General features: G+C 37.7%; 1 protein-coding gene across 3 annotated transcripts in view; it reads left to right on the forward strand.

The window, feature by feature from the left end:
• Scm (Polycomb protein Scm) overlaps positions 1–22,475 on the forward strand; it is a 427,976-nt gene that overhangs the window by 364,406 nt on the left and 41,095 nt on the right. For all 3 annotated transcript variants that reach the window (XM_090370651.1, XM_090370653.1, XM_090370652.1), the window contains 2 exons: positions 697–852; positions 20,775–20,905. In XM_090370651.1, coding sequence (XP_090226777.1) covers positions 697–852; positions 20,775–20,905 — 287 coding nt within the window. The remainder of the gene's footprint in view (positions 1–696; positions 853–20,774; positions 20,906–22,475) is intronic.

The raw sequence follows: 22,475 nt of genomic DNA on the forward strand, positions 1-22,475 counted from the left end.
ATTGTGTCCCAGGTATGCACTTCAGCCAGAGACAGTGTACTTTGACGGCTGGACCCTGCCATCACCAGGCTATCAGTGTCACTACTGGAGCATTTTGAATGTCTCTTGGTCAGAGCATGTACATTGAAGCCAATGAACTACCATTATTGCTCTTGTAGTTGTCTCTGATGTATGCTTTCAAACTGCAAAAACCATGCCAGACCATCCTATGTGGACATCCATTTCTTTTTTTAGCTATGATGGGAAATTTTGTACAATGCCCATCAAACTTTCAATCATCCTTTCGATATTCCGGTCCAAGCACTGCTCCAAGATTTGCAAATGATGCAAAGATCTCCAAAACACTAAAGAAAACCCTTCCACCCTAGCATGCTCCCATTCCACCATGCAGCTTTTTCCTTGAGAACTGGATAAAGTCAGATATTCCTTTATCTGTCTACCTACAGCTGTGTTCAGCACACAGAGCTGAACTCTGACTGCTTGCAGCAGTTTTCACAGATGGCCATTGTTTTTTCCTTCATTCCTTTACTCTCTTTCTATATCTCTTCACTCTGTTAATTATATTTCTTAACTAATATATACATAAATGTATATTTGTGTAATTGTTGCTTCTCAGACAGAGTAAATAGCAATCCATTACATACACAAAATAAATAGCACTCCAGTCCTTCTGAGTAAGTACAATTCTGTTTACAGATGAAAGCCTTTTGCCATCTGAAAGTTCAAATGCAGCATCATCTGTTCCTAAACGACGGTGGTCCTCAGAATCTTCAGATAGTGGAGTCCGAAATGCAGTAGGTCACATAAGACCTGTGAAACATCCTCGTGCAAGCTTGTCTGCAGAGACTGAAGGTCAGTTATCTATAGTTACATTTGCCTTTTATGGTTATTTTACTTATTTTCTAATGACCACAAGTGCTAAGAGATACCATAGTTACAAAGAATTTTCTATCCCCTGTCACTGGCCAACTTTGTTAAGCCTAAATGTATTCAAATAGCTCTTTCACACAGTATATTGCATCTGGGAAAAATAAATTTTAAATTGACAGTAGTTGTATTCTGTTTTGTAAGTCACCCCCCTCCCACACATTACAAGCATGTTGACCAAGTCCTATTGCTGGTGCGGGGAAATTCATGTTAACCTATGAACTGATTATGGACATGTAGAAAGCAGGTTGACCAGCTCTTGTTCAGTACCAGGAAGCTAACATATATTAGAAAGCCATAAGTCAAAAAATATGCCAGTTATTATGTGGAATTAAGAGAAATATAACTAAGCATACAGTTCTTTTAAGTTCTGATTCCAGTGATGAATTAAACCTAGTGTTTTTTTTTTTTTTTTTTTTTTGGCAGAAGTGCGCCTTGTTAAAGTGTGCAGTGATTTGACGAGTCTATTGAGCAAATTAAAAGAGTGTGAAGAGCATTTTTTTTTTTTCTTTCAGTATATGAGAATGAAATAGTGAAATTGTTAATGATGTAACAAAACTGATTTTTTTAGCATAGGCTTTAATAACTTCATAACTAGAAGCTACCTCTAATAAAAATTAAACACTATTATAACATATATAAAAATTTCTGCAGTAAATAATGCCAAATAAGTTCTAACTGCAGTCTGCATGAAAGCATAAAAAAAGTTGATTAAAACTGCTTATTAAAAAATTATTATTTTTTTTTATTTTTTTTTTTTTTATTATTATTATTTTTTATCTGAGTGCAAATGGCAGTTGGCCCAGTTTTCATTATTAGGTACATTTTGCAGCACTAATTATACTGGAAGAAATAACTTGCTCTTAGAGATAATAAAATAAATACTATACAAATTTTCTTGCCAACTTTTTTTTCTACAATGATTTAGTATTTTTATGTCAGTTCCAGTTAGTTCCTTTTGTCCTGCATTGGACATCTTATGTGTAAATCTTTTTTAAATTGAAGAATAAATGTGCCTTGGTTAAAATTTAATAACTAGTGTCAGAAAGCTTAAACTAAAATTTGTTCCAGTAAGCAGGCAGCTAAATACTACCAGTGTTGACTAGGTCTGATATGCTTTTACTGTGGGCGCTTGTTATTGGTAAGCAGCTAACCAGCTTTCTAAGTGTTCATACCCTAACACAGGTGATCTCCTTGAGGAGTGTGAAAGTTTGCAAGATTCTACTTTCTACACTTAGTAACTAATTTATTAGGTTCACTAATTAACTTAATGAGTTGCACTTTCCCTAGTCTTTAGAACAGCCTCAAGTAATTGGGGCATGAATTACATGAGGGCCCCTCAACGTGGACACTGGTACATTATGCGAGGGTCACCCCCTCCCACGAGTAACGCTACTGGCCCCAGATTAGTATCACTGGGATCCAGTGCCCACCACCTAGTTCCAGGCTAGGATTTCAGGAATATGACGTGTATCATGCGCAGCAACCTGTGGAAATTCTGGAAGGGAATCCTGGCAGTTGATGGGGAGGGGTTCAAAATACCACTTTGGCCCTGCTTTAACATGACAGATGGCATGCTCAGAATCAGTTAGCTAGTGGGTTCACCCACTACATTCAACCTTATCAATAACATGTCCATACTCTCATGTCAAGAGGCAGTATTCTGCCTCTGATAGAAGTGTGGGTATGGTGCCTGGATAACCCTGCCATTCCACTCCCAAACACATTTATTGCTTGCCATGTAAGATCCCCTTAGGCTCTGTGGTGGGTGGGGTGCCCAGATACTGAATCAAATAAATTCCATGAATCCTGATAATCTGAATCTTTCTTCTGAACTGCAAATGGTCCCTACCAGTAAATGACTGAAACAAGCATACTAGCTTCACAACAAAAAAAGCCCAGAACAGAAGACATATCAGGTTCACCACCTACGTTCCTGATAATGCATCCTACTTCTGAGAAGCTTATTGGGAAAATATTGCCCTTGTTTATCCAGAAATGTTCAGAAGGGATTGCAAGATCCCCAAAATCTGTAAAAAGGCTGCGTTCTAGGGATATCTTCATTGTAATGTGAAAAGCATTCATAACAGTTACTCCAAGCCACCTCTATGTGGGGGGGGGATCAATTACTATAATGCTCTATAAGACACCCATCTCATCTCGTGGTGTGATCTCTGAACAATCATCTTGATGTGTCTAGAAGCTTTGCTCTGAATTAAAATCACAAGGAGCAGCTGTTAAATGAATATTTGTGCACAGGGATCCGAAACTAGTCGGTACCAGAAATATCCTTACCTTCAACTCACCAGCCTCTCCAAACTCTGTGACAGCTGGGTGCTTGCACTGCCCAATAAGGCCATACATACCTAACCTGTAATCTTAGGTACCAAATATATGGACACTCGCAAATGGTCTGTCATGGTGCCCTTGCACGTGTGCTACATCTGGCTCAAAGGACCACAAAATTATGGTGAGTTTTGCCTGAAAAACCTATATGTATTAACTGCCAGAAAGAGCACCCGCATACTCTCCAGCAAGCCAGAATTAGAAGAAAGAGAAAGAAATAGAGCATTAAGGCAGAGCTGAATCATACTAGGAGGCAAGAAAAGTGGTCTTAACTCAAAACGAAAATTACTATCCCACCAGAAAAGTCATATACTTCCATTGCATGCCACTTGCTAAGTTCACAAAAACCTGCACAGAAGGTCCACTCAGCTGCCACTCCTATATCTGTACCCTCCTAAAAAAAACCCTGTAACCCAAGAATACATGGATATTGAGATAGAGGTATCAGACGATTCAGCCTTGAAACTTTTTTCAGATGAAGAAATGAACACAGGATAGTGCCCACACTTTGCCAAAAAAAAAAAAAAGAAAAAAAGATAAATCCAAGGCTAAAAAACCTAACCTCTCAGCACTTTGCAAACTGTCCAAAGAATCCATCAAACCCAACTTCATAGGCACAAGCCAGTGTGCCATCATCTGCAGGAGACATATCTAATGACAAATAAGGACTCTACATAATGTCATCATGTTATGCAAAGACAAAATGTGGATGGAGCTTCTCATGGTGGAGTTGTTGGCCATATCCCTTTCCAATTAATCCATCTTATAAACACCATAGAGGTGGTTGCCATTCACCTCATTATAACATTTCTCCTAACAATTTGTTCGGAGTATCTGCCACCTCAGGATCAAGACCTCCCCAACAGAGCTTGATGATATCATTATGCAACTCCTGCTATTGTTCTTTTATGAGATCCTAATAGACATATCCTGTGGTGTAGTGCAGGTACTAATATGAGGGTCTGTGAAATAGAATGCATGCTTAAAAATAAGAATGGAGGTGTACCTGATCATGGTGGACTTGCCATCCTAGTGGTAGCCATATCCCTTTCCAAGTAATCCATGTTATAACCACCATAGAGGCAATTGCCATTCACCACTCTTTATAGCATTTCTCCTAATAATTTGTTCAGTATAATTTCCACCTTAGGATCAAGACCTCCTTGGCAGACCTTGATGATCTCATTATGCAACTACCTGCTACTATTCTTTTATGAGATCTTAATAGATATTAGCATTAGTACAGGCATATGGTGGAAGAAAGCAAGCTTATATAGCATCAGGCAAAAAAAAAAACCACTTGCCATTTCACCCATCCATTCGCTCCAAACATTTGTCCACTTCCTTGCATTTATTTAAGCTATCAACTTCCACAATGACAGACGGAAATTTGTTCCAGAAAAATCAGCTACCTGCTGGCAAAATGCAAATTTCTGCACATCTATTCAACAACTGTCTTTCCTCAATTTCACTTTGCCCCTCAGGTTTATAATCTGAGCAAGAGGGAAAAGGTGCCTCCATAGCCAGGTGGGAAGGAGCAGCAGTGCGTAGTACATGCTTCTTGATTAGACCGGGGTTCGAGCCCGTCACCACCAAATACGGAGGATGCGGAAAGGTCAAGGAATGACCACCGCATATCCCGGAGCAATATTGCTTTAGTTGCTAATGCTCATAAGAAAAAACCAAATAACAAACAAACAATAAATAACAACAGGGAGAATCCCATCAGCATTGAGCCTGCTCAATCCATTCAAGGCCTTACACACCTCAATCAGATCACCTCGCAGGTGCCTCTTCATAAGAGCCCCCTTAGTGCCCCTCACCAGTCTTGTTGCCCTTTTCTGTACTTGTTCTAGCACTCAACATCCTTCTTAAAATGAGGCTTCCAGACCTGTACACTGTACAAAGTGTGGCCTGACCATTGCCTTATACACGGGAATAATCACCTCCCTGCTAGAAAAATTCCTGTATATCATTGACAATACCCTAAGAGCTACTCTTGAAGCCTGTCTGCGCTGCTCAGAAAACTTCCTATCCAACTGCACAATTACCCCCAGGTCTCTTTCATTCTTCACTACCCTGAGTATAACATCACACGGTTGATACGTTTCTCTGGGGTTACTTCTATCCATATGCAGTACTTCGCATTTGTCAATGTTAAATTTCAGTTGCTACTTCAAAGCCCAACATTAACAACCCTGCCAATCTTTGTATCATCTGCAAACTTCAACATTAAGCCTGATATACCCTCATCATTATCATTGATAAATATACAAAACAGCAGCGGGCCTGACATGGATCCCTGGAGAACACCATTAACAGCATTAGTAAACGCTGTTAGTGGTGTTCTCCCACTCGACCATCCGTTTATTAAAGGCAAGCAGTTGCCCTGTACAGGGCAGCTGTTTGCCTTTAATGCCATACTGCTCCAACTTGTACAGTAGTCTTCCATGTGCAACAGTATCAAAAGCTTTCCTAAAATCCAAGTATATGATATAAAAATTATTTTTTGCATCCAGTTTCTTTGTGACCACATCGTAGTATCCAATCAGATTTGTCAGACAAGACTTCCCCCTAACAAACCCATGCTGTGTCCGAATTATTACTGCAGTCTTGTCTAGATGATCCTGCAATGCTTCTTTAAACAGTGACTCCATTATTTTCCTCGGAATACAAGTGTAATACCCTTGTATTGTCTTCACGCCCATCACTCAAAAAAAAAAAGAGAGAGAGACCAAATGTTTAGTTTGTTTTAGTGCATCGTCGATTGATGTGTTCCATCGCACTGCAAAAGGATAAATTTTGTTTCGTTATTTATGTCAGGGATGTAGGAATTTTTTTATAGTAACTTTTTTTTTTTTTTTATAGAAATCGCGAAAATGGTGGGCAAACGCAAGAGTTGTGCTTTCAGTTGAACAAAAACTTGAAATTATTCAAAAGTTAGAAAACGGTGCATCTGTTAAATCTCTAATGAACCAAACGCAAGAGTTGTGGTTTCAGTTGAACAAAAACTTGAAATTATTCAAAAGTTAGAAAACGGTGCATCCGTTAAATCTCTAAAGAACCATTACCACGCGGGTAGTGCATGGTAAGTTTTTTTGTTTTTTATCTATCGCCATAATTTTTACGTAGGTTTATGAACATTTTACGATAAAGTAAGTCGATGACTTACGTTGGTTCGGACTTATGTTACGTTATTTTTTTTATGTGACTGAAGATTTCAGTGAAGGAGACACACATTTCACCATAATAGCGTAAAAACCCCCAGAATTCCAGCTATCGGTATTATCACAAATGCAATAAGATAGAGTTTACCACTCATTTATAATGAATTGCACTAACAGAAAAGCCCAATAACCTGTAAAGTGCAAATTGCATTTATTGTTTTATGGCAGTGACCTCCAGAAATGTGGTTTAGTAAAATGGGAGCTTGGGTGCAGTGATAATAGTGAGTTTTTGCCTTAACCCTGTGAAGTTCTTTCCAGAAAATTTAATTTTGACTGTTGTCATTGTGCTGACTAAGAGAATAAGTGACAGCGGTACTAGTAAATCTATGAAGAAAAGGAACGTGTTCGAGTTGGATCAGAAAATTAAAATAATAAGGATATATGAAAATGGCCAAACATTAACAAGTATTGCACGAAATTCAGATTTGTCAGTGGCAACGGTGAAGACAGTAAGGGAGAAAGACAGAATACCAGAAGCAGTGAAGCTATCGGCACCAGTGAAGTCAACTACAATAAACAAGACTACAAAATATGTATCAGTTTTTACAGTACAATAACATGCATTTTTTCTTCCTTTTATGTTTTTTTTTCTTATGTGCCACTCTGTCTGCTTCACCGCTCTTTCCAGATAAAGTTTTTAATTCAACTAATTAAAGATATAAAACTATTTTTTCTTCATTCTTCTGGGGATATTATGGTTTTTGTAATTTTGGCATATCAGGGATATAGTAGCAATATTTTATTAGATATTCCCAAGTTAAAACTCGACTTACATAATAAGTCCTGGAACGTATCTCTTACATACCTTGGGGATTTGCTGTATTTTTGGATTGTCCAGGAATTTTTTTTTTACTGTCTATCCTGGAAAATCAAGAGTCTACTGCAGAGGTTCCCTAACTTTCTTGGTTCACGGCGCCCTTAGTGTCCCGGTAATTTTTTCACAGCGCCCCTAGGCCAAAGAAATACCTAACACAGTAGTTTTCGACCTTTTAATAAACCGATTCTCTCTCTCTCTGTATATATATACATAATATTAAAAATTCATATTAAAAAATATGTTATATGATAGTTATTATAATAATGATGAACGTAATTATAAACAAAATTACAATTCATAATACAAATTATATATACTTATATAATAATTTTATTCTTTATGTAGAGGTACTAAATAAACATCAATTATAGATCACCATAAAATTAAAAAGTACAGTGCAATGGATACCATACACCTTTTTATAATGAAATAAATATATATAAGTTTAAGTAACTTAAACCCAAATTACATGGCGCCCATGGAATGTTGTTGTGGCACCCTGTTGAAAACCACTGGTCTACTGTATAAGACTACAGTATAAGTAAAGAAGTCTTTGATGTTCAATCGTAATCCGCCTTTGCCTGCCTAACCTGCTTTATAATTTGGTTACAGACCAGCTTATATCTCTCATAGGCTTCCATGTCGCCTGATAATTTATATGCATGTATATTTATATCAGGGGTAAAATTTTTTCCAGCTTGGTCTGTGCTTGTTGACAGGAGAGACTGCTTCTACAGGGATGGGGTACACTTAAATAGAAAGGGTGCAAGAATATTTGCTGATCCTATTGAGGCAGTGTTAGGTGGGTTGGAAAACTGCTAGCTTGGGGGGGGGTGGATACCTAGACTAAAAGGTTAACAGTGGCAGCAGGCAGAGGCAAAAGTGATTCTTGCACTGCTTCTATTAGAATGAGCAGCAGCATGGAAAGCAAGGCAGTGGAGATTTCCAGGACTGTTGGGAGTCATAGTGGAACAAATAAATATGGGCTGTGTTAGGGTAACTAAGAGTAGAAACAAGTGCATGTATACTGGCATGTATTACATCAATGCTAGGAATACAGTTAATTAATTTGATGAGCTTGGAGTGCTAGTTAAAACATAAAGACAGATATTGTTGGAAATCAGAGACGTGGTTTCACACAGATATAAGCAGTGCAGAATTCGAATTTGGGGAGTGTAATGTGTACAGAAGGGATAGACGAGATAGAATGGAATGAGAGGTCATACTGTTAGTTAAGAAACATGTAAAATCTAAGTAAGTGCATCCACTTGATGTTGGTGGACAATGCAATGTTGAATCTGTTTGGTATGACATAAACATTGGGAATGGAAAAGTGTGTGTAGGTGTGTGTTATAGGTCTAATGAATCTGAAGAGTATAATGAGCAATTGTGCAGAAAAATAGAGTGGGCCAGTAAATCGGAATGTCTTATAATGGAGGATTTTAACTTTCCAGATATTGACTGGAACTTGTGGATTGATCACTCGCAAGATTTTTTTGAATGTATTGGATGAAAGTTTTCTACAGCAGCATGTTCGAGAGGAAACCAAAGGGAGTAATACTTTGATCTTCTTATCAGCAGAGATTATGCACGCATTAAGAATTTGCAGATAAAGGAACCACTGGGTGACAGTGATCACAATCTAATGGGAATTACTTAAAGATGTAACTACCATAAGGCTAAAGGGAAGGGCTTTTGCTTTCGTAACGGTGACTACAGGGGTCTCAAACAGTTTTTAAATTCTGTACAGTGGGATCAACTGATGATGGTACCAACATTGAATTCTAAATGGGAAGCCTTCGGGGACTTAATCTTGGAGGCTACTAGTCTTTTCATTCCAACTGAGAAATTCTGTTCACGGTTCAGGCCTAAATGGATGTCAGATGAATTAATGACACTCATGGGTTGCATATAAATTATCAGATAGCAGATATAAGCTTGTCTGTAATCAAGTCACAAAGGAGGTTAGGCACTTTATGGCAGATTATGAGAAATCTTTGGCAAAGGATGCAAAGAAAAACACCAAAGAGTTTTTTACTTATGTAAACTGTAGAAGGAAAGGGATGAATCAGATCGGACCACTTAACGTAAATGGGTTGACTATTGATGATTGTGCTCAGATAACTGATAAACTGAATGAGTATTTTGCATCTGCATTCACACATAAGGAGTTATTCAATCTGGGGAATGCCAGAAGTTTATCAAACTCTAACAGGGAACTAACTGATTTTGTAATAACTGGGAACAAAGTGGGGGAGAAATTGTTGAAGTTAAACATAAGGAAGGTACCTGGGGGTGGACGGGATCTATCCAGTTATATTAAAGGAGGCAGTAAAGGAAGTAAGCAAACCCTTAGCCATAATTATGAGAGCTTCCTTGGACTTAGGGAAGGTCCCCATTGACTGGAGGTGTGTAAATGTATCATCAATTTACAAAGGGGGTTCAAAAGGTGACACAAGTAATTATAGACCTGTTAGTTTAACTTGTGTTCTGGGGAAAATAATGGAGTCACTGGTTAAAGAAGCATTGCAGGATCATCTAGACAAGACTGCAGTAATAGTTAAGACACAGCATGGGTTTGTTAAAGGGAGGTCTTGTATGGGCAATTTGATTGGATACTATGATGTGGTCACAGAGGAACTGAATGTCAAAAATAATTTTGATATCATATACTTGGATTTCAGGAAGGCTTTTGATGCTGTTGCACATGGAAGACTGTTTTTACAAATTCGAGAGTTATGGCTTTAAGGATAACTTGCTACAATGGATAAAAGGATAGTTGAGTGGGAGGCGATAGAGAGTGGTAATCAATGGACACTGCACTTCGTGGACAAATGTTATTAGTGGAGTTCCCCATGGTTCGGTACTAGGCTCGTTGTTTTGTGTATTCATCAATGATATTGATGATGGTATATCAGGATTGATGTCCAAGTTTGCAGATGATACAAAGGTTGGCAGGGTTGTTAACTGCAGTAAAGACAGTATGCCAGTCCAACTGGTTCTAAATAAATTGGGCAAATGGGCTGAGAAGTGGCAACTGAAGTTTAACATTGACAAATGCAAAGTACTGCATGTGGTTAGCAATAACCCAAGAGAAATGTACCGACTGTGTGGTACTACATCAGAGTAGTGGAGATTGAAAAAGACTTAATTGTGCAGTCGAATATGAAGTTCTCTGAGCAGTGTACACTCGGGAAAGTGGAAAGTGAAAAAGACCTGGAGTTAATTAAGCAGTCAAATATGTAGTTTGCTGAGCAGTGCAGACAGGCTGCCAGAACAGGTCATGGGGTCTTGTCAATGATATATAGGAATTTTGCTGGTAGGGACAGGGAGGTGATTATCCCGGTGTACAAGGAAATGGTCAGGCCACACCTAGAGTACTATTTACAAGTCTGGAGGGCCTCATTTTAGGAAGGATGTAGAGTTGCTAGAACGGGTACAAAGAAGGGCACCAAGATTGGTGAGGGGAATAAAGTTGTGCTCTTACCAAGATAGGTTTAAGTTCTGTAAATTGCATTTGATCTGATTGAGGTGTGTAATTGAGGTGGGTTGGGCAAGCTGAATGCTGATGGGATTCTTCCTCTTGCTCAGATTAAGAACCTGAGGGGACATATATTCAAATTGAGGAAAGACAGTTGTAGAATAGGGACAGGGAGGTGATTATCCCGGTGTACAAGGAAATGGTCAGGCCACACCTAGAGTACTATTTACAAGTCTGGAGGGCCTCATTTTAGGAAGGATGTAGAGTTGCTAGAATGGGTACAAAGAAGGGCACCAAGATTGGTGAGGGGAATAAAGTTGTGCTCTTACCAAGATAGGTTTAAGTTCTGTAAATTGCATTTGATCTGATTGAGGTGTGTAATTGAGGTGGGTTGGGCAAGCTGAATGCTGATGGGATTCTTCCTCTTGCTCAGATTAAGAACCTGAGGGGACATATATTCAAATTGAGGATAGACAGTTGTAGAATAGATGTGCAGAAATTTGCCTTTAGCCAGCGGGTGGTTGATTGGGGAAACAGACTTCCATCTTTTGTTGTGGAAGTTGATAGCCAAAATAAATTTAAGCTGAGCTGAACAGGCATTTGGAATGAATGGAGGGGTGAAATGGGGGGGGGTTATCTAATGCTGAATAAGCTTGCTTTCTTGCATTGTATGCCTCTACTAATGCTAATGCATCCCATGCATTTTTCGTCTCTGCCATAGGTCTCATTAGTTGGTATGAAAAGCCTGGTTGCGTCCAAGATTAAATAATTGAATGCTTTCAATTTAGAATTTTCTGTTGTGACATCATCAGTTGGTCCCAGTGTATAATGTTTACAAATTCTCTGAGAGCACTGTAGTCACCTTTGCAAAAGCAAAAATCCTTACCTTTACTCCTAATGGTAGTCGGGGGTGAAGGGAAGGGTACACTGTGATCGCTGGCACCTAGTGGTTCTTTCATCTGTAAATTCTTAATGCATGAATAATCAGATCAAGAGTATTACTCCCTCTGGTTGCTTCTTGCTGCTGTAGAAAACAATCATCCGATAAATCCACAAAAGTATTTCTAGTGTTCGAGTGACCATCCCAAAAGTTCCAGTAAATATCTGAGAAGTTAAAATCTCCCATTATAAGACATTGTAATTTACTGGCCCATTCTATTTCTCTGTATAGTTGTTCATTTTACTCATCACAGTCATTAGGCCTATTACAAGCTCCTATCCTCTTTTTTGGTTTCCCAGTGCTTATATCATATCACCCCAAACTGACTCATCATTGCACTGTCCATCTATGTTACCTGGATGCACTTCCTTTGATTTTGTGTTTCTTAACTAACAGCATAACCCCTCCTCTCTTCCTACCTGTCTCTTTCTGTACTCATTATACTCCCCAAATTCCAATTCTGGATTCCTTATATCTGTGTGACACCACATCTCTGATATCCCACCAATATCCGCCTTTGATGTATTGACCAGCACATTAAATTCATCAAATTGATTTACTATACTCCTAGTTGGTGTTCTGCAAGTTTACATGCACCTGTTCTTACTTTTAGTTACCCTAACACAGCCCAGGTATTTATTGTTTCATGATGACTCCCAGCATTTCCTGAAATCCCAAGCAACTTGCTTTCCAGCTCATACCAATAGAATCATTGCAAGAATCACTTTCACCTCTGCCTGCGGCTTCTGTGAATCCTGGCACCTCCGTAGCCAGGTGGAAAGGAGCAGCAATGCGTAGCACACGCTTCTTGGTTAGACCGGGGTTCGAGCCCGTCACCACCAAATACAGAAGATGCGGAAAGGTCAGGGAATGACCACCGCATCTCCTAAAAAACCAAAACAAAACAAACAAACTGTGAATCCAACCAAGCTAGCAGTTTTCAGACCCACCTAACATTGCCTCAATAGCAAATATTTTGGCACCCTTTTTTATTTAAGTGTATCCCATCCTGTAGAAACAAACTCTCCTGATGTGTGATATCCTATGGAGTAGTGCATTAATATGGGGGACTGTGAAAAAATACAGGTAATCCCTCATATAACACGGTAGTTAGGTTACTAAAAAATCTTGTGTAGTACGAAACTGTGTTATATCGGACTAAGAACCAGTATAAAAAGGGGGTTTATGTTCCAAAAGCTAACAAAAATGCACATTTTTTTTTTTTTTTAACTATCGAAAACTTAATTTTTATTAAAAATGGTGATAACTGAACAGTCTTACAAATTGTAACACATGTATATCAGATAATGTACATTCATTTCATTTTCTTCCTCTTCATTGCCGCTAAGCACAATCAAACGAGAACATTTTCTCTGCTGCAGAATATCTTTACCTTCTGAACTTTCTTTGTGTAGCATCTAGATTTCGTATATCCTCTGCTCTCTTTACAATATCAGTAATCTGAGTTTGTCTGCTTTTTCTTGATAGATGTTTGTAGATTTCATGGTATGGAGCTAAGCATTTTTGAAGTTCCCTTTTGAACATTGTGCTCTTTTCATTCGAAGGATCTGCCTTCAAAAAATGAGATTCTAATTCCTCGGCTAAGTTTATTCCTTCCCATATGCTGTTTAGTGTAAAATTTGGAACTTCAGAATTTTCATCCATGCTATCATTCTCTGAATTGATTTGGTTTACCTCCGATGCCATTTCCACCAAATCCACTTCACTTGCCTTTTTTTCTACCAGTAATTCTTGAACGTCTTCAGTAGTGAAAGTTGCTACCAGTTCAACCAAACCATATCTAGCCATACATTTTTCCAACACACATTTAATGTTTATGGTTTACTTCTTTGAGCGATAAAGCTATGATTCTGATACAGTCCACAATTGAAAATTGTTTCCATGCTTCCATCACTTTAATAGATTCAGAATCAGATTTTTCCAGAATCCATTGTAATGATTTTCTGATGTAATTAGTTTTAAAGATAGATATGATGTTTTGATCTAATGGCTGAATTAAAAAAAAGTAGGTGATAGGAACGGCACCTCCATAGCCAGGTGGGCAGGAGCAGCAGTGCGTAGCACACGCTTCTTGATTAGACCATGGTTCGAGCCCGTGCCCACCAAATACAGAGGATGTGTAAAGGTCAGGGAATGACCACCGCATATCCCCGGAGCAATATGGCCTTAGTTGCTAATGCTCCTAAAAACCAAACAACAACAAGTAATAGGAACATTACTTCAACTTTTGGATGACCTGGCAAATTATCCAATAGTAATAAAACTTTGAAATCTAGATTTTTCCGCTTTAAATAGTTTTCCACAGCTGGACACAAAACAATTTAGAAACCATTCTTTAAATAAATTGGTAGTTACCCAAGATTTTTATTTGCTTTCCAATATACCAGTAACGCATTTTTATTTATGCCTTTCATTGCACAAGGATTGGAGGATCTATAAACTAGCATAGGTTTTATCATATAATCTCCTGATGTGTTACTGCACATAAGTAATGTTATGCAATCTTTTGATGCCTTAAAACCTGGTGCAATTTTCTCTCTCTTTTTTTGATCAAAGTTCTAATATAAACATTCCATTGGGCATTTTTTTACGCCAAAGACCTATCTCATCGGCATTGAAAACTTTATGTGGTGTGTACCTGTGCTCTTCAATAATTTTTTGAAATTCCTCTGCATACATCTTGGAAGCTTCATTATCAGCTGATGCACTTTCCCCTTCATTTCTTATGTTATGTAATGAGAAGCAGTTTTTAAATCATTCAGACCAGCTTTACTGGCTGAAAACTCCTGGTTAAGAAAAGATTCTCCATTTTCTTTTAAATGGTTATAAATTTGTAGTGCCTTTTGTTTAATTACATTGTCATGTAATGGGATCCGTTTTTTACTGCTATCATCAATCCAAAACTGGGTGCTTTTTCCATTTTCTCATTTATTGGTGCTCGAGGACAAGCTTTCATATTTGTGGAAATGAAAGTCCTGCAGAAACAGCAGTTCTAGTTCTCTGTTCGTTTTTCTTTATGGGCTGGATTGTTGCTTCATTTAAATTTAAGCTTTTTTCAATGTATGATACATTTCCCCCCTTTTAAGATGAACCAAAATTTGTACCTTTGATTCTAGAGAAATAGATTCTTTTGAGTGGTGCTTTTTTACTTTCCTTAGGCATAATTTAGGGCTGGAATTTAACCCACAACAAATAAATTATTCCAATACAGTTCTTAAGAACAAAGTTTAGTAACACATACCCTGAAAAATTTATAAATGATCAAATAAAAACCAAAATAACCTTATGAAAACCTTAAAAGGTCCAAATTGCATGCTTCAAAGTCACAATTTTTTATAGTCTCAAACACGCACAAGTCAACTACGGGGATTCACAAAAAAGAATGGAAATGTTGAAAAATTACATCCAACGTATTAGCAGGATTTCCTCCCACAAAAGCTCAAAAATACCGTGTTATGTGAGGTTTTCCATAATTCTCTAACCATGTGCAAGGATTGTCGCAATTTATCAATAGCCGTAATTAAACATAAGGCAAAAGGATTGCCGCAATTTATCAAAACTGTGTTGTACAAGTACCATGTTATATGGGATTGCCTGTACATGCTTGAAGCCCACCCTCCGTGTGACACATGCTTTTTTGAAGTGAAACTTCTTTAGGCATGCTCCAGGCAGTTTTCAGATGGGAGTAACTTGCATTCATGGATTAACAAAAAACTCAACAAAAATGCGACCATTGCCATAAGTAAACACATTACAGGCTCTTTGAGCAATCAGTTATACTAGGCTAAATGCTGCAGTTCTCGAGCAATCACCGAATGTAAGCAGCATTAGGTACGGTTAGTAATGGGAAGGGTGACCACCTGGGAATATGTGGTGTGATTGATTTTTCACTTTCCTTTTTTTTTTTTTTTTTTTTTTTTTCCCTCTTTTGTTAACCTGTGGAAAATATTCTTCCAATTTTCACGTATAATTTAATTTTGTTAATTGTTAGGCACCATTTAAGGTAAGGTATGATGAATTCCCTCAACAACTTAATCTGATCAAATTGCTAGACTACATTATAAGATTTAAGCCAAAGTCAGCATCAGACCTTAAGAGCATTCACAACAGTTTTCAGTGAGATGCACTTGCTTCCATCATCATTACAAAAAGAGAGCTTATCCAGGCCATCAATGATATCTCACCGTCGTCTTGCACCAGATATGATGGGGTCCCACAATTCAACTTTAAGAGCATTAATGTTTTCATCATTGATGTACTCCTAGGAATCCTTAATGGAATCCTCACAATGCAAAGTTTCCCAACAACCTGGTACCAATATATTGTCCTACCATTCACCAAAACACAAGGAGCAACCTCCGTTACACAATTCAGGGCAATAATGAAAGCCTCATGTCTCCTAAAAGTCATGGAGAAGTGCCTTCTTTCCATCCTAACCAACCAATTTCTGGCATGTGAGTCACCATCTAATTCGCTATGCCTTGAAACGCAAGTCCATCATTACCAACCACCAGCACTATTCTGGGGGCTCTACAAGATAGGGCTAAGATGGCAATTGTTTATCTGGATATCCAGTCTGCATTCGAGAGCATAGACATCCAGCCCCTCCTGCAACTTTGCAGGAGGGATACTGATCAAAGGCAATATACTGAAATTCTTGAAGTCGCTGCTTACGACCAGGGTCTTTCACTTAACTGCGAATAAAAAATCATTCACAAGGAAAGTTTGTGTAGGTGTTCCCCAGGACGGAGTTCTTTCAGTGTTCCTCTTTACGGCTGCCATCCACCCATTCCTGTACCAGTAAACAGAATTTATCAGTTATGCAGACGACTTGAAGCTCCTTTATCGGATCCATGGGATCTGTACTAAGTGTAATGTTTTTTGCTATCAAAACAATCTGTTACAGAACAACTTCCAGCAGCAGTAAACAGTGCTGTCCATGTTGATGATTTTGCTAGATTTTGTCATTTGTGTAATATGAAGTTAATTAAAAGGTAACTGCAAAAGAAACACTTGATTATCTTGGACATTGGCTGGGTTCAGATTGTCATCATGGAAGACCATTTGTGTACACTTTTGAAGCAAGTGAAGTTTATAATCTTCATTCTGACCCTGAATGAAGATTACATTCTGGTTAGCAGAAATCAATTTATAGGACTTACTTTTGACAAGAAGCTAACATTTCATCAGTTAAGGACAAAGGTATGCTACAGGATTTAAACATTCTTGTGCCCTTTTGTGGATTGTTTAAGCTTAGGGTACAGCAGTCTGCACCCAATGAGTGTCTTCATGTATAAGCTGTACTGCTTCATGTACTGCTGTACCTTACTACTGTACCAAGTTTTTGTATGTTCTAAATTTGATTATTGGTTCCCAAGTTTATGCTTCTGTTAGAGATAGTGCACCAGTGTTTAGATCCAGGACATCTGCACTGCAACGGGAGCATTCTGTACAAAGCCTTTATGTTGAAGCAAATGAGCTATCTCTTTCTTTTCGACATGATCAGTTGTCTTTGTAGTATTCTTTTAAATTAAAATCACATCATGGCTCAAAGTCTGACATCAGACTTTGAGCCATGATGATAACTTTGGACTGCCAACGGTTTTCTCTGGTATGCCAATCTTCCAACTTGTGACTTCTACCTGGAAGAAGGCTACCACGCCACCAGCAACTTTTTGCAGCACTTAAAGCAGAATATTCTAATGTTTTGCCAGTGCACACAAATGCCTCTAAGTCAGAATCACGTGGGAGTCAGCTGTGCTACCTGTCCTTTTACTTAAAATAACATCCATCCAGATTCCATGAGAAAGTAGCATATACATACAACTGAGTTGCATGCATTAGAACTAAACTTGGATCATATAAAAGTTAGCAATAATAAAAAATAATGTGATATACACCAATTCGTTAAGTGTCGGGCTTTATCAGCAGTGAGATTATATATCAAATACCTTATATAATAAAAGTCTGACTTTTATTATATAAAGGTATAATCCTCATCCAGTCCTCTTCCAGATTCGGCAGATGCTTTATTCCCTTCTTAATCTGAATTTGACGTCCACTTTTGCAGAATCCTAAGCCACATTGATAGGAGAGATGATCTACCTCATGATGCCAAATTAGCAATCTGGACCTGGGGTTAATTGTACCATCAGATATGAAATTCTCTGAGCACTGCAAACAGGCTGCCAAGACCACACATGGGGTTTTGTTTATGATATACAAGTATTTTGATAGCAGGTATAAGGAGGTGATTATTCCATTGTATAAAGCAATACTCAGACCACATCTTGAATATAGCATACAGGTCTGGAGGCCTCATTTTAGGAAGGATCTAGAGCTGCTGGGAGCAGGTACAGATGGGTAACAAAATTTATGAGAACAAAGGGTGCTCTTACCAAGAAAGGCTTCAGTACAGTCAGTTCTGCTATAATATGGTACATGTGTTCCTAAAAATCTCCGCGTTATAGTATTTCGCCTATTAAAAACAACAGGGCTTATGGAAAAAATAGGGATAGGGACAGAGCACTCAAAAAAAAAAGTTAGAAACCCATTTGCTAACAAGTTTAAACATCTTAAATTTCTAATAAATAAATATTACGCTAAATATAGCACTGTTAATATATACATACTAATTGATATTTCTGTTCAGTGATTTTTTTTTTTTTTTTTTTTTTGGATTGTAAAATTTAAAACAGTAAAAAAAGATAAGTAATCAATAACGAAAACATGGCACGCATAAATTGCACAAGTGATACACGGAGTAACAAGCTTACGAAGCTTAAAAAATTGGAATGAAGAGAAGATTCTGAAAATTTATTTGTTTTTTTATATGATTAAAAATTTCATGGAAAGGGAAACACATTTCACCATAATAACATAAAAACCGACAGAATTCCAGCTATTGGTATTATTACAAATGTAATAAGATTGAGTTTACTACCCATTTATAATTAGATTGCATTAACAGAAAATCTAATCATTTTTATTGTTTTATGGTAGTGACCTCCAGAAATATGCTCCTCCGCTCATGCTACCCCGCCTCCCAAAATTTCTGTTCAAACAGAAAAATGTGAACTCCTGAAAACGTGTCAGCCTATAATATCACGTGTTATCTTGTGAATACAGCGAATGACAACAGTGTGTCTCTGACCAATACAACTACAGTAAATGGGAAATATAGCTCTCACGCATTTGACATTTTTTAATCTTCGTAAACTTGTATGTTTTACTGTGTAAGTTGCTAAGTTCAGCTTGATGCCGGGTTTTGTATTCACCTGGTGTTACTCGCAGACGAAATTGCACATGAGCCAAAGCAAAAATCATGTTATACTTTGTTCCCTAATATATCAGTTGCAGTGGAGCAATTTTGTGTTGCAAAAATGCATGTTATAGCAGAACTGACTGTACTGCAAATTGCAGCATCTGGAGACTAGGCACCTGCAAGGCGACCTCATTGAGATGGATAAGGCTTGGAATGGATTGAGCAAGCTCAATGCTGATGGGATTCTTCCTCTTGCTCAGACTATGACAGAGGGGGCATAAATTCAAATTGAGGAAGGATAATTGCAGAATAGATGTGTGGAAGTTTGCATTTAGCAAATGGGTGGTTGATTGCTGGAACAAGCTTCCTTCTGATGTTGTGGAAGTGGATAGTATTAGCATTAGCCATATGGTGCAAGGCAGCCTGAGGCTTATGCTGCACCAGCCAAAAAAAATTCCTGAGTTACCCTTGGGGGGAAGAGAGAGAGAGAGAGTCAGAATTAGAAAGGAATCACCAAGAAAGTGAAGAATGATGATATCCAGCTGAGGACCCTGGGTGTGCCAAGCCCTACTCACCAGGTGTGAGCCAGACTGAATAAATTCAAGGAAGAACTAGACAAACTGTTGGAGGGGATGGTTAGGCGTTTTTTTTTTTTTTTTTGCTGATGCTATATCAGCTTGCTTTCTTAAATCATTTGCCACTATTGATACTAATCTATCTAAGAACAGTAATAGTAGCTCAGATGTTTTTGTAGCAAACCAACCCTTTTCTTTTTCCATTTTCAAAAAATGTAGAGCAATAAATTGCAGACAAACAACTAGTTCAAACCAACCCACCAATGGAACATGGCAAAATAGTCAAAATAATACTAGATCCCCCTACCCTTGCTACCACTAGCTAGAAATAATTTGCAAAAACTTGGAGTCATTCGTGTTGTGGCCCCATTGTTAATCATTTGTACCTTGTATCACTCTTTCATCTACAATTTCCACTTTATATGTAGTAGTTAATATATATTGGCCTACAAATGTTTTTTGCACCATCTTATCCTCTTTCATTTTATGCATCCATCTGGCATTTCCCTGCTACTCCCCCCCACCTCCCATTTCAGCTAAACCACTTTTTATTTGAAATGGGAATGGTATATGCTTATTCATAGCAAATGATATTTTTGAAAAGGACAGACATTATTATTCTGAGTGCAATTGTTACCTAAATTTGTTGAAACAATTGCAAGAAAACAAAATAACCACCACAGTACAAGTACTTAATATCACAGTGACATTTCAAGACTCAACTGAATAAATTCTTCTGAGGAATAATTAAAAATGATACATTTTAAAATTTTATTCTTTGTTCTGACACAAACAGATAATAAGAATCGCGTTTTCATTAAAAGCTGCCTTGTTATCTAAAAAAAATTAAATTAAATCAAATCAAAAATCCACCTACCTTATGACCAAATCTCATGGTAGCAGATTAGGCCAAATTGAAGAGAAACCAAAACTTAAAATATCACCAGAGTTTGGGCATGAGGTATGCTTTTTACACAAAGATGGAGCCATAGAGAATTTTTTCCAGATATACTTCTCCCATTAAAAAATAATCAGTAATGCAGATCCCAAAAACTTCACTAGAGGAATACTAAAATTCCTGTTTATATAATTTCATTTTAATATTTTTGAATGTTTGGTGTACTTTTCTCTGTAATAATCTCTTTATTGACTTAAATCTTACCCATCTTTTATTAGCAAGTTCAACTACTACACTTTTGGAAAAACCAAGTCAGAATCCTTCTGAATGGAGCATTGATGATGTTATTCGACATATAGCTAACACTGATGCAGGTCTCCTGATCCATGCAGATTTATTTAGAAGACATGTAAGTAAAATGTTTTCACATTTCAGTCATTATCAGAAAATAATTGCTGAAATTAAATTCCTGCTTGTAGAAAATATTGTTTACTTGACTAATTTAACATGAAAGAAAAGATGTATTGAAGAAAAGAAAGAAAAGATATATATATATTGATGTAAATGCTAATTGTGATGGCACGTCAGTAACTTCTCCATGCATTTGATCTATATTTTCCTTCCATTTTCTTTCCTTCTGAACCAGTCTGTTGTTACTTTGAGGTTTTTAATGGAAAATAATTAAGCTTTTCAAAAGTTTCCTTACCTGCTACTGCCAACATTACTGGACAGATTACCCTCTCATCCAAAATGTGGTTACTATATTAAGAAGATAAATTTGTGATAAATCATAATTTTTTTCCCACTGAAAAACATCATTGATTGTTGCCATTATCAGAAACTTTTATTAAGAAGTTACTAACCATGCAGCTTTAAGGTTAAATTCATTCAGTTCTGTTTAAATATACCACTGTTATTTTTGTGCCCTGTGCTTCTATTGTAAAACCACACACTTTCCATTTGGAGTTTGCTATGGATTGTGTGATCTGTTATGAAAGATTGTAGCAGCAGGGAATAGAGTGCAGTGCAATGTCATTTGCACAGGCAGTAGTAGTGGCATGTGATACAAGAAAGCAAGTGTATGAGCTTATGCAGCATCAGCCAAAAAAAAAAATCACACCATTCCCTCCAAATGCCTGTCCAGTTCCTCCTTAAATTTATTCAACTTATCAACTTCCACAATGACAGATGGAAGTTTTTTCCAGCAGTTAACCACCCGCTGACTAAAGGCAATTTCCGCACATCTATTCTACCTCTGTCCTTTCTTAATTTGAATTTATGCCCCCTGAGGTTCATAATCTGAACAAGTGGAAGAATCCCATCAGAATTCAGCATGCTCAACCCATTCAAGGCCTTATACACCTCAATCAGATCACCGTGCAGGTGCCTAGTCTCCAGCCATTGCGGTTTGCAGAACTTAAGCCTCTCTTGGTAACAGGATCCCTTCATTCCCCTCACCAATCTTGTTGCCCTTCTCTGTACACACTCAAGCAAATCTACATCCTTCCTAAAATAAGGCCTCCAGACCTGTATGCAGTACTCAAGGCTTGGCCTGACCATTGCCTTATACAGAGGGACAATCACCTTTTCCCTGCTAGCAAAATTCCTATATATCATTGACAAAACCCCATGACCTGCCCTGGCAGCCTGTCTGCATTGCTCAGAAAACTTCATATCTGACTACACAATTACTCCCAGGTTGGTACGTTTCTCTGGGGTTACTTCTACCCATATGCAGTACTTTGCATTTGTCAAGGTTAAACTTCATTTGCCACTTCTTAGCCCATCTGCCCAAATTATCTAGATCCTGTTGCAGTAGCACACTGCCATTACTGTCATTAACAACCCTGCCAACCTTTGTATCATCTGCAAACTTTGACATTAAGCCTGATATACCTTCATCAATATCATTGATAAATATACAAAACAACAGTGGACCCAACACCGAACCCTCTGGGACTCCACTAATAACATTAGTA

Source organism: Mastigoproctus giganteus, chromosome 3 (genome assembly GCF_048544385.1).
Source record: "Mastigoproctus giganteus isolate SK-2022 chromosome 3, ASM4854438v1, whole genome shotgun sequence".
Lineage (NCBI taxonomy): Eukaryota > Metazoa > Arthropoda > Arachnida > Uropygi > Thelyphonidae > Mastigoproctus > Mastigoproctus giganteus.